Here is a 15,593-nt window from a genome sequence, read left to right on the forward strand (position 1 = left end):
AGGGTTTTTCAGGGCAGGTGTACGAGAAGTGGATAGGAACGAGAGAGAGAGAGAGGGAGAGAGAGAGAGAGAGAGAGCGAGAGAGAGAGAGAGAGGACGAGAAGCAAAACACTCGTCCGCCTCTAACTCAGCGGGCTTAATTCTCCTCTGCCTCTAGGTGCTGTTCTATATCCAGCCCCCTTCTTTGTCCTCCCTGTCGGCCTGCTTCTCTCAACCCACCATGCTGTGAGAAATACCTTCAGAACTTCTAGAAATCCCTCCCTGGGATGCAGCGCTGTTTGTTCTGCCTCTCGCCCCTGCTCCGCCCGTGGAAAGGAGGACATGCGCTGCGAACTCCCCTCTGTCATTCACTTGCTGATGCGGACTTGTTTATGTGTGTGTGAGTGTGAGGAGGGTGTGAGAGAGCGAGGCTGCTGTGCAGTCAGCAGACTGCACTAAGACCCTGCTCACGTCGCCTGCAGCAGCAGCAGCAGCAGCAGCGGCAGCAGCAGCAGCAGCAGCTTCCCTTGTCCTGGCCAGATTAATGGCTGAATGGGCTCTGCCGTGCCCAGCAGTCCCCCTCTTGCCGCCCCAATGGAGGGCATGCTGAAACTGAGCGGGCTGGCATTATCGGGCACAGCCAGACCACGCTGTGAAAAGGGATTACGCCGTCAATCGTCACGCTCACAAACAACATGCTGCCGCAGAAAAAAAAAAAAAGCCCTTCTCCCAGCTTGGATAAAGACTGCCAAACAGCTCTCTGCTTTTCTCCCTCCCAAAATCAGAGAAAAACGTCTTGCTTAAACAAAGGATCCCCCCTCCTCCTCCCACTGTAGATGAATTGGCATAAATGTGTGTGCTTATTAATCATGACAGCAGAGAAAGAGACAGAGACAAAAGGGGAAAGAGCGAACAGAGTAAGAGGTAGAAAAATTGGCGAAACAAAGAAAAAGAGAGGAAAAAGTGAGGGTATGTAATTATCACCCCATTGCCCTCCTCAGAAGGCAGCACCTCCTGTGTTATTGCAGGTCTGTTTGCCCTCTCTGTGCATTTCATTAATTAAGATGGGAGCATGCGGAGGCCGCTCTGAGACGGGGTCATTAAGCCCACCACAACACTCCTCCCTCCCCAGAGCCGGGCTCACAGCACCGGCCCCATTGTTCCACCGGCAGAAAGTGAGACATTCAACACTCAGGGCTCCTGTTAAAACCACGGCGCTACACACACACACACACACACACACACACATACACACAGGCCAAATGAACTGCATCTGCGCTTTCCGGGATCAGGTCGCACGCTTGCCAACACAAATACGTCTGTCTTTCATTTAGCTTGTAGAGCCGTGTTTTCCTCCCTTTATCCCCCTCCTCCTTCCTTCACTCCGTCTGTGAGCCGTGTTTGAAAGTGAGGCTGGAGGGTGAGACAGGTGCAAAAGAAGACGTGAAACACCTGGACTTCTCTGGATGACTCACAGGTCACCGAGATGCTTGTAGGCTATGTGGTGCTGGTGGATAGTAGACGTCCTGTCTGTCTTGATCACAGTCAGATGGATTAGAGTCTCTTCTCTTTACATCTTTCTTCCCCTCCTTCTCTTTCATTCCTGCCCTGATATTTAGTCACTCATGGTGCATAAGGGTTTTTTGTTTTGTTTCCCTTACTTGCTTCATGTGTGTAACTTTAATCATGGCTGTTTTTTAGTATCACAATACATAATATGCTCAGAGGGGAATAGTAACTGTAGTTATAATGCACTGTCTTCAGCTAAGAATTTCACACGCCCATACTGCCCTATTTTTGTAATTTGCAGCACTTGAATTTTATTATTAAATATATTCCATGCAATTGTATGACATAATTAATTATACACCAGTAGAGGAGATAGGCTAATTCAATTCACATTGATTGTTTAAATGTTATCCAATTTCAGTGGAAGTGTGTTGTCATAGAGATGCGTTTTCTTTGTCCCAATATTGCGATGGGCTTTCATCTCGATCCATGTTTTCTCTCCTCCACCTTCAAAGTCCTTTGTGTTTTTGAATGTCCCATTGCAAAATGAGTTCTGTGCTTGGTTGTGGTGTAAATTTCCTCCAGATGGGCTTCGATGGTAATAATAAGCCCAGGTGTGCCGGCTTACAGGCACCAACATCCAAATGACCTTTAACCCCAGCAGAGGTCGGTAAAGGTCAGCCACTCAACTCACTCCTCATTGTAAACACAAGCTTCAAATCCGTCCTTATCGCTCCATTCAGATGGATGGAGGTGTCACTGCCAGTTCTCAGAGAGATAAAGAAGGAACCATATGTTTAAAAGACAAATTTCATACGTTACAGGAATCCCCAAGCTTGTCTTGTATTGTTTGCATTCTAAACTCAGGCAGGAAAGGCAAACATGACAGGCAGAGCCAGTACTTATTTGCGTATGAACACCACCAGCTGCATTGGACCTGAAGGATTATGCTGGGTTAGTCTGGATAACTGCATCTCGGTGGTTATTGTCCTGTCTTATCAATTCTCTCCCTCCCTCTGCTATCCATCTCAGCAGCTCCAGGGTATCCTCGATTCTCAGGGAGTCTGGCCCACACTTTCCTTCCCATGAGCCACTTGGATCACCATGCCAACAGTGGAGTTCTCTACGGGCAGCACCGTTTCTATGACACCCAAAAAGGTGAGGCGTGAGATGATTAAAATTTAATCAGACAGAAGTAAGACATTTAAATCCAATTTATACAACATAGTATGGTGTAATTTGATGTGGGATATTGATATAAGGATGCCTCGGGACACTATCATGAGGGCTGAATAATCTAATTCTGTCATTGCCTTTTCCTTTCTTGACTAATGCATTTGTCTTTCCTGGCCTGTGTCCTTTCCTCTTATAGAGAACTTCTATCTTCGAGGTCTCCCATCCCAGCCACCTCTCATCTCAGCCAATCACAGTCTGCCACCAATGTCCAGGGCAGGCTCAGGACACTCTCAGGGGTCCTGCAGCAGAGACAGAGACCCAGGAGTCGGGGCGGGTCTACATAAGGGTCTTAAAGAGGGTTCTGTGGAGAGAGGAGTGGTACCTGTCAAGGACAAGGAGAGGTCCAGTAGCAAACAGGAGGCAAAGGAGAGACAGCAGCAGCACCAACAGCACCACAGCCAGCAGCCACCCCAGCCCACACACCACCACCATTCCCACTCCCATCAGCAGCACCCCCACTATCCACAGCACCCACTGCCCCTGGAGGAGGTTAACAGTCGGGCCCTGGAGAGGCACAAGGCACCGCTTGCAATGGAGTACAGCAAGGAACACCCTCAAAGTATGGGCAAGCCCCTCAGTGCCTGCTTGCACAATGGCAAAATGCAAAATGGAGATGCAGGAACTGGGGCAGGGGCTAAGACCTCCATGTCCAGCTATGGTGGAGAGGGCACAGCTCTTGGGGCTATGGGGGGTGGAGGGAGCAGCCAGGGTCGACATATGGGTTCCAGCGGCAGTAGTCGCTGCACTAAAGAGGGAATAAGTGGGGAGATGAGGATCAGTGAACAACCTTCAGACTGTCTGGAGAGGGGTCAGGCACCACTCCACCACTCTCTGTCCTACTCTGTACCCCCACCCTTACACATGGGTTCTGCTGCTGGAGGGGCACACCCCCATCCGCATCCTCATGCTCACGCCCATACACATCCTCACCCAGGGGGCTTCCACTGTCTTCAGCTCCACCCCAGCCACCCACACCACCCACATCATTCCCACCACACACACCACCACCCAGACTTCTTCTGCCCACCTCCTCCTGCTCCACTAGCCAATCCTGCCTCTCATGAGAGGGGGCCAGCCAACGTGGGGCGAGAGCCTAAAGTCACAGGGCCGACATTTGTGCCATCTGTGGCAGACTTGGGGGACAAATCTAATGGGCCATTCCAGCTTGGTAACCCTGACTGCCAGGGTGTGGGTGGTGGTGGTGGAGGTGGCAATATTAAGGACAAGGTAATAGAGAAGAACGGAGGTGGTGGGCATCATAGTAGTTGGCACAGAAAACAGCAACAACAACAGCAGCAGCAACAACAACAGCAACAGCAGCACACATACAGAAAGACAGAGAAGGCTCCAGACTGGATGCAGTCACACCACCAACACCTTCAGCCCTCACAGCTTCCTCCACCTCCCCAACTACAACAGCCTCCACATCCTCAACAGCAGCACCAGGTTGTACGATCACGCAGTGCTGAGTGTATCAACAGTGGTGTGGACATGGATGTGTTCAGACCCTCGTTGCCCCAGGGGCCCAAGGCCGGACACTCTGTTCCCCATTCTGTCAACACTTCTCCTTACAGAGACTGTTCCCACCCAGGACCCCCACCTAACGCCTCCCCACTTGGAAGTAAAAGCATGGGTCAACATGGTGGGGCTGGAGCAGCCCATGGTCCTGGTCCTGGTCCTGGAGGTAGCTGCTCCTTACAGAGAGATGGACAAAAGGTAGCCAGGATACGCCACCAACAGCATGGCCGACCTGGCCCAGATGCTCCTTCTCCTTCTGAGATGAACCAGGGGGCTAGCCAGGAGCTGAAACGAAAGATGGACATGTCTCCTTATGGTTACAGCAACAGCAGTGGGCAGCATCACCACCAGCAGCCCCCTGTGCCACCCTGGGCCATGAGGCCTCCTCACCACATGCCACAACCTGAGGAGGAGCAAAGGAAGTCCTACATGGAGTTAGGGAGCACTGGTGGGCAACACTCCCAGCAGCAGCAGCAGCAGCAACAGCAGCAGCAGCAGCCAGGAATGAGCCTGCCTCCTCCCCAGCCTCCCCCTGCACCTCCTCTCAGTCAGCAGCAGCAGCAGCAGCAGCAGCCACAGCAGCAATCTGAGCCCCAGGGCCCAACTCAGGGGGAGAGCAGTGCCATGAAAAGCTTACTTAAGTACAGCAACCAGCAACAGCCACTGCTACTCTCCCAGAAGAGCCCATTTGGGGGGCTGGGAAGCCTTAAATCAGGTCCTGCTGGGGGGAGCTGCGCCCTGCAGGGTAACAAACAGACTCTACCTTCCAGAAAGGGCCCAGCCACTGACAACGAGCGCCCTGATTACAGCGGGCGCAGCCGGGATATGGGGGAAGCAGGTCATGGGGAAAGCGAGGTGCGGCAGCCGCCGGTGGGAATTGCAGTGGCTGTGGCCAGACAAAGGGAGCCACCTTGTCGTTCAGCAGACGGTCATCCCAACAGCCGACAGGGCAGGGTACATCCCTCTGTGAAAGGTAAGTAGTGTAGGTCACTGCCTCATAAACAGAGGTGAAGGGAACAGGGACACTTTTTTTCTTATCTGTGACCTGTTAATGACCTAGCCGTGAAAAGAAAACAGAAAAACCTAGGCTCCACACTAGTATTTTTCTTTTGCTTGCTTCTGACGAAACACAACAGTCTCGCCTTTTATTACATTTATTCTGTAGAATTATTATTTTAAACATAGCAGCACTACACAATCAGTAACATGTGTCTTTGTTTGGATCTGTACTCACTGCCCATCCCTTCATGGTATCATTTTTTAAGTGTATGGTAGTGATGACATGCACCTTTGCTCTGGGTTTCATCAAAATGTTGTTTAAAAGCAAAAGTCTGATTCATTTTGGGGGAATAATTAGAGGTATAATAGGCCAGAAAACAGTTACGTATATAAGACTTTGGTTGAAATAGCAATAAAAGGTATGATACAAAATCTGTAAACCTAATAAGCACTGTCAGCGCTCCAAGTCTCTTGTGAGTAATGGTAGTGTTTTGAGAAATGGTGAGAGGCTTGGGAATATGTCCTCACCAGGGGACACAACGGTGGAGGCTAATGGTTGAGCTAATGTTTGTCTCACAGGACCGCCCCGCTCCATGTATCCCTCGGATCCCACAACTGAAGAGGAGAGGAAGAGGTTAAGTGGGGAACAGATAAGCCTGACTTGCTTGGACAGAGAAAGAGATGCATATATCAGGTAAGCAACCATAAAGCTTAATTAAAACCTGTCACTGTGAGATACTTTCAGGACACTGGTCTTCATTTGTGTTTCCTTATCTTTGTCTCATCCTGATGCCAGGGATAATAAGGAAAGGGTGGAGTTTGCAAGAATCCACCCCTCCAACAGCTGTCACGGAGACCTCACCTCTCATCTCATGGTCCCAGGCGGGACTTCCCTCCAGTCTGGCCAATTAGGAGATCCTTCTGCACATTCTGCTCACCATCATTGGATGCCAAGAACTGGAAGCCCATCCCTCTGGATGACAGGACACTCTTATGGTAAGAGAATATTAACAGTCTTGGAAATTAGGATGCTAAAATTGTACGCATTCCAACTTGTTGACAGATCATGTAAAGAAGGTACCATCCCCATTAATAAAAAGGTGTTTTTATGCTTGGCTGACATGCAGATCATTTTTGCTTTTATGTTATCTTGCTTAGCAGCAAATATTGAATTTCAAAGAGTACTGTAAAAGGACTCTGTGCCATTTTATTTTTTTTTTTTTTACAGAATTCAGCGGCCCGGATTTTACATTGTGCTGAAGAGATTGCATCATTTCAATTTTAAAATCTTTTCACTGGTTCCCGGTCAAGCTTAAAATTGATCCTATGATGTATTTGTAACAGTTTTTTTCCCCAGTTTTTTCTACACATGATGTGATGGCTATATAAATCTTAACTGGCATATTTTCTGTAAAGCAGGTATAGGTCATACAGCCCTGCACCAGAATCTGCCCCCAGGTTTCTCTGCAGCCATGCCAGGCCCTCTGCAGCCAGTCCTGCCTCTGCCTCAGGACCCTTCTGCCCAGCTGGTGGTCCTGCCCACTGAGCCTCCCTCCCATCCTGCCACCCATCACCTGGGTATGCCATAACCTTGCTTTCTCCTTTGCAAAGTGCATTTATGGCACACTTTGAACAAATGAGTCTGCCAGTACATACAAACTATGCTTGTACGTTCTAACTAATAATTTAAGTTGTAATTAACTAACTAACTAAGTCATAGTTGTGCTTACATTTCATCATTGGGTATCCTAAATTTTGATGGTAAGATTTTCATTTTTACTGAAAATGTGTATCAGTTACAAATATCAGTTATTATCAGTCTCCTTGATTACTTTCAATCATTATCGGCCCTGAATGAAAAACATATCGGTCGATCCCTAGTTCATACAGTATACAGTATATATTTGGGGCTAACATTAAAAGGACTGCTGGTAATCACAGTGATCCCGTGAAGACTTTTGATGATCTTCCTTTTAATGGGCTCATTTACAGACACAATTCAAACTTTTCCAGCACACCACCTGCTTGGCCCAGCAGGAACAGGGCTCTCAATGGGTCAGGGTACTCATCTGAAGCTATACAAACAAAATAAAAACATGCATACACTGAGTACCACACCAGGGGAAGAGGAAGTGTGAGAATTAGGTAAAAGATCACTTCTCAAAACTCATTGTAGACACATATTCAGTGAACAGGCTGTGACATTTAATTAGCTCACAGTTTTTAACAGTTCATTTCCTCCTGTGCTCCACGGGAGTTTCAGCTGAGAAAGGAAGTACATCCACAAAGAGTTCCCACAGGAAACATTTGCGTATCCAAGTTCATGTCTCTCAACAAGGATTTTGGTGTTTCAAAGGGGTGGAGGGGCGAAAGGTGAGAGAACAAAAAAATACCAGTTTTCTGGTTCCCCTGTATGGGTCATGAATGGGTCATCTGACATAGCACAGCACCCACATCAAGTTGTTCTGGTTCTTAGAGCCACATCATGAGAAAGCTTGTCCACAGACATGGGAACTAAGCCTCCTGCTGGGCCCTTCTGCAGACCCTTTTCCGTGGTTTGGCTGGGCAGGTGGGACTTTTTGCCGGAATGTCCATGCTGAATGCTCCGGCGAGACAAAAATGCATTTCAAGCCCAGTACTTTGACCTCTAATCAACTTAGAAGAGAGATCATCTGTTCACATTTCATCACTGTCATGACTTTTTTCCAGCATTCCAGCAAATTCTCAAGACAGTTCTTAAGAGAGAGCTTTCTGTTCAGAGCGGGGGAGAGTGTGGGTTTGCTGCTGCCTGGGGAGATGTTGTGCTGTGGAGTCAAAAATCTTTTTTTAAAGAGATTTGTCAGTATCGTTGCTTTAAAATGTGAATACAATGATTTTTAAATGATCCATAATGGTTTCACTGTTTTGAAATGGGTGTGTGGGAGGTAGATAATGAGAGATATGGATAACACAATGTTGTGTTTGCGCAAAGTGTTGATGTGTATGAATCCAAAAGAAGAAGTGTGTGTGTGCATGAATGTCTTTTTGTTCTAAGGTAGCCCCCTTCGTCACATTCCTCCTCCTTTTTCTCATTAGATGTGATGGAGCAGCCAGGGCTGTGGCCCCCTGTGTATGGCGCCCGGGGCCCACCCTCCCACATGCAGCATCCTGCTGTGTACTCCCGATCCCAGTTTCTACGGCAACAGGAGCTGTATGCTCTCCAGCAGCACCAACAGCTCCAGCATCAGCATCAGCACCAGAGCCACCAGTCACAGCAACCACAACCACAGTCTCAAACCCAGCAGCAGCAGCAGCAGCAGCAGCAACAGCAGCAGCAGCAGCACAGAGCTGTACATGGCATGGACATGCAACATCATGCCACTCACAATACACAGGTGATTATAAACTATGCAAGAAACATTGAGGTATTAGTGTGAAGAGAGTTTAATTTGATCAATCTATCTGTCTATCAATCTATCAGTCTATCAATCCAAAAGAGAATTCAAGCAGAGTGAGGGAGTCATGGGTCAGCTTAACTATTTAGGCTATTTTTAACTCCCCTAATACTTTTCTGGGATATGCTGATTTTCTCACAGGGATGGAGTCAATCGCTGAAAATAGACTGTTGAGCAAGTAGCTTTTGCTTCAGTAACTAGATTGCAAAGAATTGATTATTACATTGCTATTTACTTGCTTGAGGACTTAAAATAACTTTATTTAAATTGCCACAGATGCAGAAGAGGCCCGATGAGCCCTCGGTTGAACTTGAGGAACTCATTTCAGAACCCAGAGCATCTAAACCTGCCAAGCCCTACTCTTACAACCCACCTCAGAGGAACACATCTCCCCCTGGGGCCTGTGCTGCTCACCTGTCCCCTTGCTGCCAGTCCCCCTCACTACGACCACATCCCAAAAGCACTCCCTCAACACCCTGCCCTGCTCCCAGCCCTGCTGCAGCAGCCCCACACTCACCTGCCATCAGTCCTGCCCCACCTCAGATGCCCAAGGGGCCAGAAATCCAGGACAAGAGAGGAGAGGGACAGCCCCCACAGGATTACCCAGAGTCTCTGGAGCCTGGTAAGCAAAAGTATCTTCATGCAAACAAAAACATACAAATGTGACTCAGTTTTTCCAGCTCCCTTTGATGTACTGTGTGCAATGGCTTAAAGGGTAAATCCGGTATTTTTTTAACCTGGACCCTAATTTCACTTATTTTGGTGTATAAAATGACTTATATGTTCAAAAAGTTTTAGAATTGGTCTAGCTGTTAAACGGGCTGCAATGGCTGCAACATAATCCTTGGGGGCAAATGCGCTTGTCAAAGTACTTCAGCTGGAAGTGGACTGTCTCTCAGTTAGTTTGTTTGTGTGACTTTGGTGTTTTTCAAACTTGCATGTTAAAACAAGCAATAACACAAAGTAATGGATCAAGACAGCAGTAGACCAGGAAGTCCTACGAGGAAAAATGACTGGTTTTGTCTAAGCAGTCTGGTGGTCTTAAACAAAAAGGATCTTACTCTTTTACAAAAAGGTCCTTCTCTGTAGGGATCGTTTCAATAATGTTGCCAGAAACTTAGAATAACAGGCTGAGCCTGTCACTTGCAAAACAAGCACTTTTAGTGGACATACTTGAAAGGCGCAGTTGCCCCAAAGGATTACAAGGGAACACAAGGTAACAGGGTCATTTATTTGTCATTATACAACACAGCATTGCATAACAAAATGAGAGTTTGTAGTTCCTTCATGCTACACGAACATCGAACGTATATAATATGGGTATATGGGTGAATGTAAACAGCAGCAACAAGATGGTGACGATAATAGGGTCGGCATCTTTACATTAAAAGTCAGGTAAACACTGTCAGTCAAATTTGAGTGCATTTGAGCACCAAGCATTAATAACATCAGATGAAAGCCTTTCAAAGAAAAGGTGGTTTGTAATCAGTTTAAGATGTTGCTAGTGACAGATGTTATGCCAAGTAACCCTGACACAACATCAGTAAAAGGATAGTGAGTTCTAGGATACAGAAGCACCTTCGTCATTGTACACAATGGTAATTGGAATAACCACTGTTGTTAATGATCCTTTTTTTTCTGCTGGTGTTATGGTGATATGTGTGGGTGGCTCTGTTGGCAAGCCCCTGTTTGACTGAACAGCTCAAAGCTGCAGAAAATGGCTGCCGGTTAAGCAGGGGCTTTCCGTTACTGTTAGCTTTGTAATGACTGAGAAACACCTCAATAGCAGCCCTTGCCTCTCCTCCACCCCCACGGGCCCCCGCACTCTCTTCATCATCATTAATGTCTGGCTAACGGCCGCCACACGCTAGAGGAATTGTGTCAGGTGCTCTGATAAACCAACGGCCTGGCCCACTTCAAATAACACACTCACACAAGGTTGCATGTGGTTCTCTTCTCTTCCTGCTGCTAGAAGATCAAGGCAGAGTGCCTTTCCTTTTCCAGGTTTTAACTCCTGGTGACCTCAAAGGCAGCGAGAGAGTTAAAGTTTAGAGTAGGTCTGATGTGTATAGGTGTTAAGATTTGCATTACATTACCCTTAGACAATAACATCATAATGAGATATTCTTGTTTATGAGAGTCATTTATCCAATATTGAAAACTGATGGGTCCATTATCTACACTTCTTTCTCCCTGTAGACTTGCCTCCTGGATACACCTACCCTGCAATTGCCATGGGCTATAGGAGCGGCCCGTCCCCCCAGGATGTTCGCCTGGCTGAGCCAGCCGACCTGGAAGCAGTCCAAGTGGAGCCTGCTGAGCATGCTCCCCAGTCCCTCTCCAGCCTGGGGGAGGAGCTAGACTGCCAAGTGGCAGTCAGGCCCCTCCCAGAGCCTCTCCCACCCAAGGAAGTGGAGCAGGAAGAGGAGGAAAGAGTGGTTGAGAGAGTTCTTGAACAGAGGGAGGAGGTGCAGGTCACAGCAATGACAGCAGCCAACTATGTGCCTGGAGAGAAGGAGGTGGAGGAGCAGGGGCCCGCTGAGGAAGAGGTCCTGGTTTGCCTCCCTGTTGAGAGCCCAGTGTGCGAGGCAGCTTCCTGTCCAGTCCCCCTCTCAACAGAGGAGCCTGAAAGGCCAGGAGCTGTCATCACCTTGGAAGAGGAAGAGGATGATGAGGCGGTGGGTGAGGAGAGCCAGGTGGAGCAAGCTCAAAAGGTCGACATGCCTGGAGAGCAGGATCCAGTGCTGCCCACCATCATCGAGCTTGACCCTGCTTCCCCTGCAGCCCCCGAGCCTCAGTCCCCGGCCCTTGAGGGAGCAAAGGACAGCAAGCAGCAGCACAAGAATGAGACGACCCCTGATGATGCCTCAGTGGATTTTGTCTGCCTCTCCCCTGCCTCAGCTTCTGCCTGTAGCCCAAGCCAAGCTACTACTGCCGTGCCCCACAAACCTATTGTGCCCTGCTACTGGAGTCTGGAGCTGCTGATTGCTGCTGCCTTCTGCACAGACGTACCCCCATTTCCCCTGTTCCCTCTAAGCACCCCATCAGTTGCCCCGTCACAGCCCAACCCCCACCAGGGTATGGAGCTTCTGAGTGAGCTGGCTGATCTGGAGCTGCAACAGCAAAAGCGCACCTGTGGGAAAAGCCAGGGTGAGGGACAGTGGGTCTTCCACTACTCACACACATTAACATGCACACAAAACACACTCATATCAGCAGAATTCACGTCTCTCTCGTAGTTTACCCTCCTTTTCCTCTGCGTCCACTGAGACAAACTCCCACTCCCCCCTCAGGCCTAGCCTGTGTCGCTCTGTGTTCCCTCCCAGATCCTCCTCTCTTCCTGCTGGTCTCAAGAGCCTCTGGTGGATTCTAACATGTCCCCAGAGAAGCTGTCTGCATGCCTGCTTGCCATTCCTCTTCTTTGGTGTGTTAAAGGCACTTTTATTTTCTAAAAGGCTGTTCTAATGATGCAGAGGCCTCAGGAGAGGGAGAAGAAGCAGGAGGACAGGGCTGAACTACTAGCGAGGGGTGTGCACCTCCCTCCCTCACTCTCTCCCTCTCTTTCCTTCCAGCTTTCCTCAGGGAACTGTCTCTCTGTCTTACCATCCTGTCGCTGTTTGATCCACACGTGTGCGCAAATGCACACACATATAAACACACACACACACATGCAACTGAAAATACGCACACTTTAACGAAAAGGTAAAAAGAGACACACCAATTGGCTTCCTTCTCTCCCACACACAACGCGTTACTGAAAGTTAGTGTGTAATCACAAAAGCAGTCGATGTTTTCAGCACCCTGGAGCATTGCCTGGCTAATTAGACCCCATTGTTTTAAAGTGCCTTTAAAAGCTTCCTTGTTTTTCAAAGCGCCATGTGTTTTTTTTTTATTCATGCAAAAGGATGTTTTGTGTTTACCACAGCATCCTAATGCATTTAACTGCTCCCAATAGAGGGTTCTATAAAAAGGGTATCATCAACTGATTCCAGAGTCAGTGATGTTGTCTTTGTGATGTGATACTGTTGACAGCTCAGGGAAGTGGCACATGTCGAGTCACAACAACAGTCTTTACCAAAACACGCACTAAAACAAGTAAGAAAAATCAGTATTTTTATTTATATATGTAAAGATGCACATCACTGTTACTTTGTAAACACAATCTGATGTTTCTCCATCTCTGTGAGGAGACAGCAAACCCTGATATTCAGCCTTTAGCTCAGTCCATTAATGGCAGATAGTCGAGTGAGTGCCACGGGCAGGTAGGGCTATATAGGAAGAGCTTGGCCCAGATGGCCACAGACGTAGCAGCATCTGGTGAGTCCACATTGATATGACCTCTGAGAGGATACGCTGCTGCTTCCTCATACTGACTGAATGTGCGCAGATTCCCTCAATGTCTTTCTTCCTCGCCATTTATTCACTATATCACACGATTACTGCTGAAATTCAAAGCCACAAGTTTTGATGCTGAATGTGCGCATGTAACACACACATGCCCAAACTCTCCTCATCTTTCTTGTTTCTTTCAACACATTTTTACCAAAAAAGGTCAGTTCAATTGTAGTATCTTTTTACAATGTGAGCCGAACTAATGTTCTGTCTTTTGTTCTGTAACAGAAGACGAGTTGCTGATGTTTGACCTCCAGAGCCTTGCTACACTGGCCACAGCCCGTGCGCTGGAGATGGGCACACAGGAAGGCAGCAGCACGGGTTCAGGGCGACACTTCCCAGCACGCAGAATCCTCAATTTACGTAGGAAATGCAGCTGGACACCTCGCAATGAACCAGTAAGAATGCAACAAAAACACGAAGATCCTACAGGGTTTTTACAGATAACCTACTAAAGAAAGTGTTTTGCTTTTACTTTATTTTTAATGCTAAAAAAAACCACCGATGATGTGTATCTCAGGTGTGCCCGGCCAAAAGTACCATGGAAACAATGGACGGTCCTGAGCTCGCAATGCGTGTGAAGCTGGCTGAGCTACAGCGTCGCTACAAAGAGAAGCAAAAGGAGCTGGCCAAACTTCAGAGGAAGCACGATCATCAGTGAGTATGACCTTATCCTCTTTTCCCTTAAGCTCATCTCTACCCTTTGCATTCAGAAATTTCAAAAGCCATAAAAACATTCGGTTCTGGTTTTCTTTGCTGCAACCTTTTGAGTGCAGACATATCTCAGAGTTCTTCTCCGTCTGTTTGTGTGTTTACATCTGCGTGTGCAAGCAGGAAGGAGGAAACACCTCGCAGCCCGGCACGACGAGGACCAGGGCGGCCGAGGAAGCGGAAACCCACCCTCACCGCAGGTCCAGTGTCCTCATCCGAGGGCCAAAGAAAAGTCAAGTGAGTATCATTCAACCCATCTACGCTGGCTGGCTATGGTCCAATCTCGCCTGATAAGCCCCTCCGTATCACTGGCATACAGGGACTGCCTCTCACTGGCATAAACAGGAAATGGGAGACCACAGCTGAACTATTCGAGGAAGTCCACTCGAGTCCCTTCTAATGTAATCAACACTGGCGTTAATTGTATGACAGCATAACCAGTGTCAGTGGAGTGTACATCTGCTAGTACAGAATATTTATGTATGCTCGATTTATGGACTGCACACTCCTAGAAAACCGCCCGTAGGCCTCATTAGGCTTCAGCCCAGCTAATCTTAACCCTCGGTGGCATTACTGCAGTGCATGTTGAGCTTAGCTGGGCTGGGTTTCGGGGGGGAGTTGGCTGCTGACCGGGGGGGATGACAGGCAGAGGATGTAATTAGAGTACTGTGAATTCTCCTGTAATCTGTCCCTGCAGCAGGAATGTGACACACCAGAGCCCCACAGGGTCACCAGGGGTCCAAAGGATAACATGATGGTCAGACAGTCCAGGCACTCAGAGATAAGCCGACATTTAGAGCTCTCGTACAATGTCTGTGTGTGTGTGACGGGGAAAAAACAATTAGAGGAATACAGTGAGCAGAACAGCTGAGGATATTCAAGAAACAAAGGTATTATGCCATCTTAAAATGTGTTGATGACATTTAAAAAAGTGCAAGCCTCAGCGTCAAAATAGGGGTACCACTGCAGTTTGGTTGAAGTGAGTGAAGGGTCCAAGGTATAAAGGTTTGCTGTCTTCAATTAGCCTCGTCATCAGGGTTTGGAAGGCTTAGAGGACTAAATGTCACCTCGCAGCATCTTCTCCTCTCCCTTCTTTTCTCACTGTTGTTTCTGGGCAGCAGTCCACAGTGTTCCCAGCTGCCCCTCTGAGATGTCACCTCCACTCTCCTTCCACCCATGTACCCCTGCCCCCTTGCCAGGCCAGCACTGATCGGAGTGGGGACGCTGATGCTGGGTGACAATGACACCCAAACGAAAGGGTAACGGGCCAGGGCCCTGCAGCGAAGTGGAGGGGGGCGGGGGGCATGAGGGTGGAGAAGTGGTCTGCCGGCCTCAGCACAGTAAATTGCAGTCTGTCTCTCTATTGTGTTAAAAACTGAGCTGCAGCTCTGGCACTTTTACACCCTGCAGCCAGGGTGTACACCCTTTTGTTTCTGCAGATGTGTGTGTACAATGACATGACGCTTCGGAACAAGGATCAGGCAGGCTGGGGACTGATTAGCCCCATGTTGCGTTACATGGCAGGGTTATGTAAAAGCATGTACTGCACCTGCCACTCATGCCCCGACGAGAGGCTGATGCTTGGGTGCTATGATGGAGGGCAGTGTGTCAGTCCTTCTTTACATGATTTTTCTTGACCCACAGAGACTGTGTGTTAGTGGCTACCTGTGCATTCCTATGCATCTATTTAGTTACAATCTTACTGTAGCTCACAAGCATTTATGCAGGCATTGTTTGCTTTTGTGTGTGTCTCTGTTATTCCTGTGGGTAGAGCATTGGGGTCCTTTGTGGTGCTGCTTTGATTGGGAGGGGGAA

General features: G+C 48.2%; 1 protein-coding gene across 1 annotated transcript in view; it reads left to right on the plus strand.

Moving 5' to 3' along the window:
- The window catches only part of bahcc1a (BAH domain and coiled-coil containing 1a), a 70,155-nt gene that overhangs the window by 39,909 nt on the left and 14,653 nt on the right, over positions 1-15,593 (plus strand). Inside the window, exons 4-14 of the mRNA XM_073495159.1 lie at positions 2,521-2,646; positions 2,861-5,215; positions 5,821-5,935; positions 6,038-6,237; positions 6,658-6,819; positions 8,317-8,615; positions 8,952-9,297; positions 10,875-11,825; positions 13,296-13,465; positions 13,588-13,724; positions 13,902-14,015. Of these exons, the coding sequence (XP_073351260.1) occupies positions 2,521-2,646; positions 2,861-5,215; positions 5,821-5,935; positions 6,038-6,237; positions 6,658-6,819; positions 8,317-8,615; positions 8,952-9,297; positions 10,875-11,825; positions 13,296-13,465; positions 13,588-13,724; positions 13,902-14,015 (4,975 nt within the window). The remainder of the gene's footprint in view (positions 1-2,520; positions 2,647-2,860; positions 5,216-5,820; positions 5,936-6,037; positions 6,238-6,657; positions 6,820-8,316; positions 8,616-8,951; positions 9,298-10,874; positions 11,826-13,295; positions 13,466-13,587; positions 13,725-13,901; positions 14,016-15,593) is intronic.

This window comes from Pagrus major, chromosome 23 (genome assembly GCF_040436345.1).
Source record: "Pagrus major chromosome 23, Pma_NU_1.0".
In the NCBI taxonomy this organism is placed as follows: domain Eukaryota; kingdom Metazoa; phylum Chordata; class Actinopteri; order Spariformes; family Sparidae; genus Pagrus; species Pagrus major.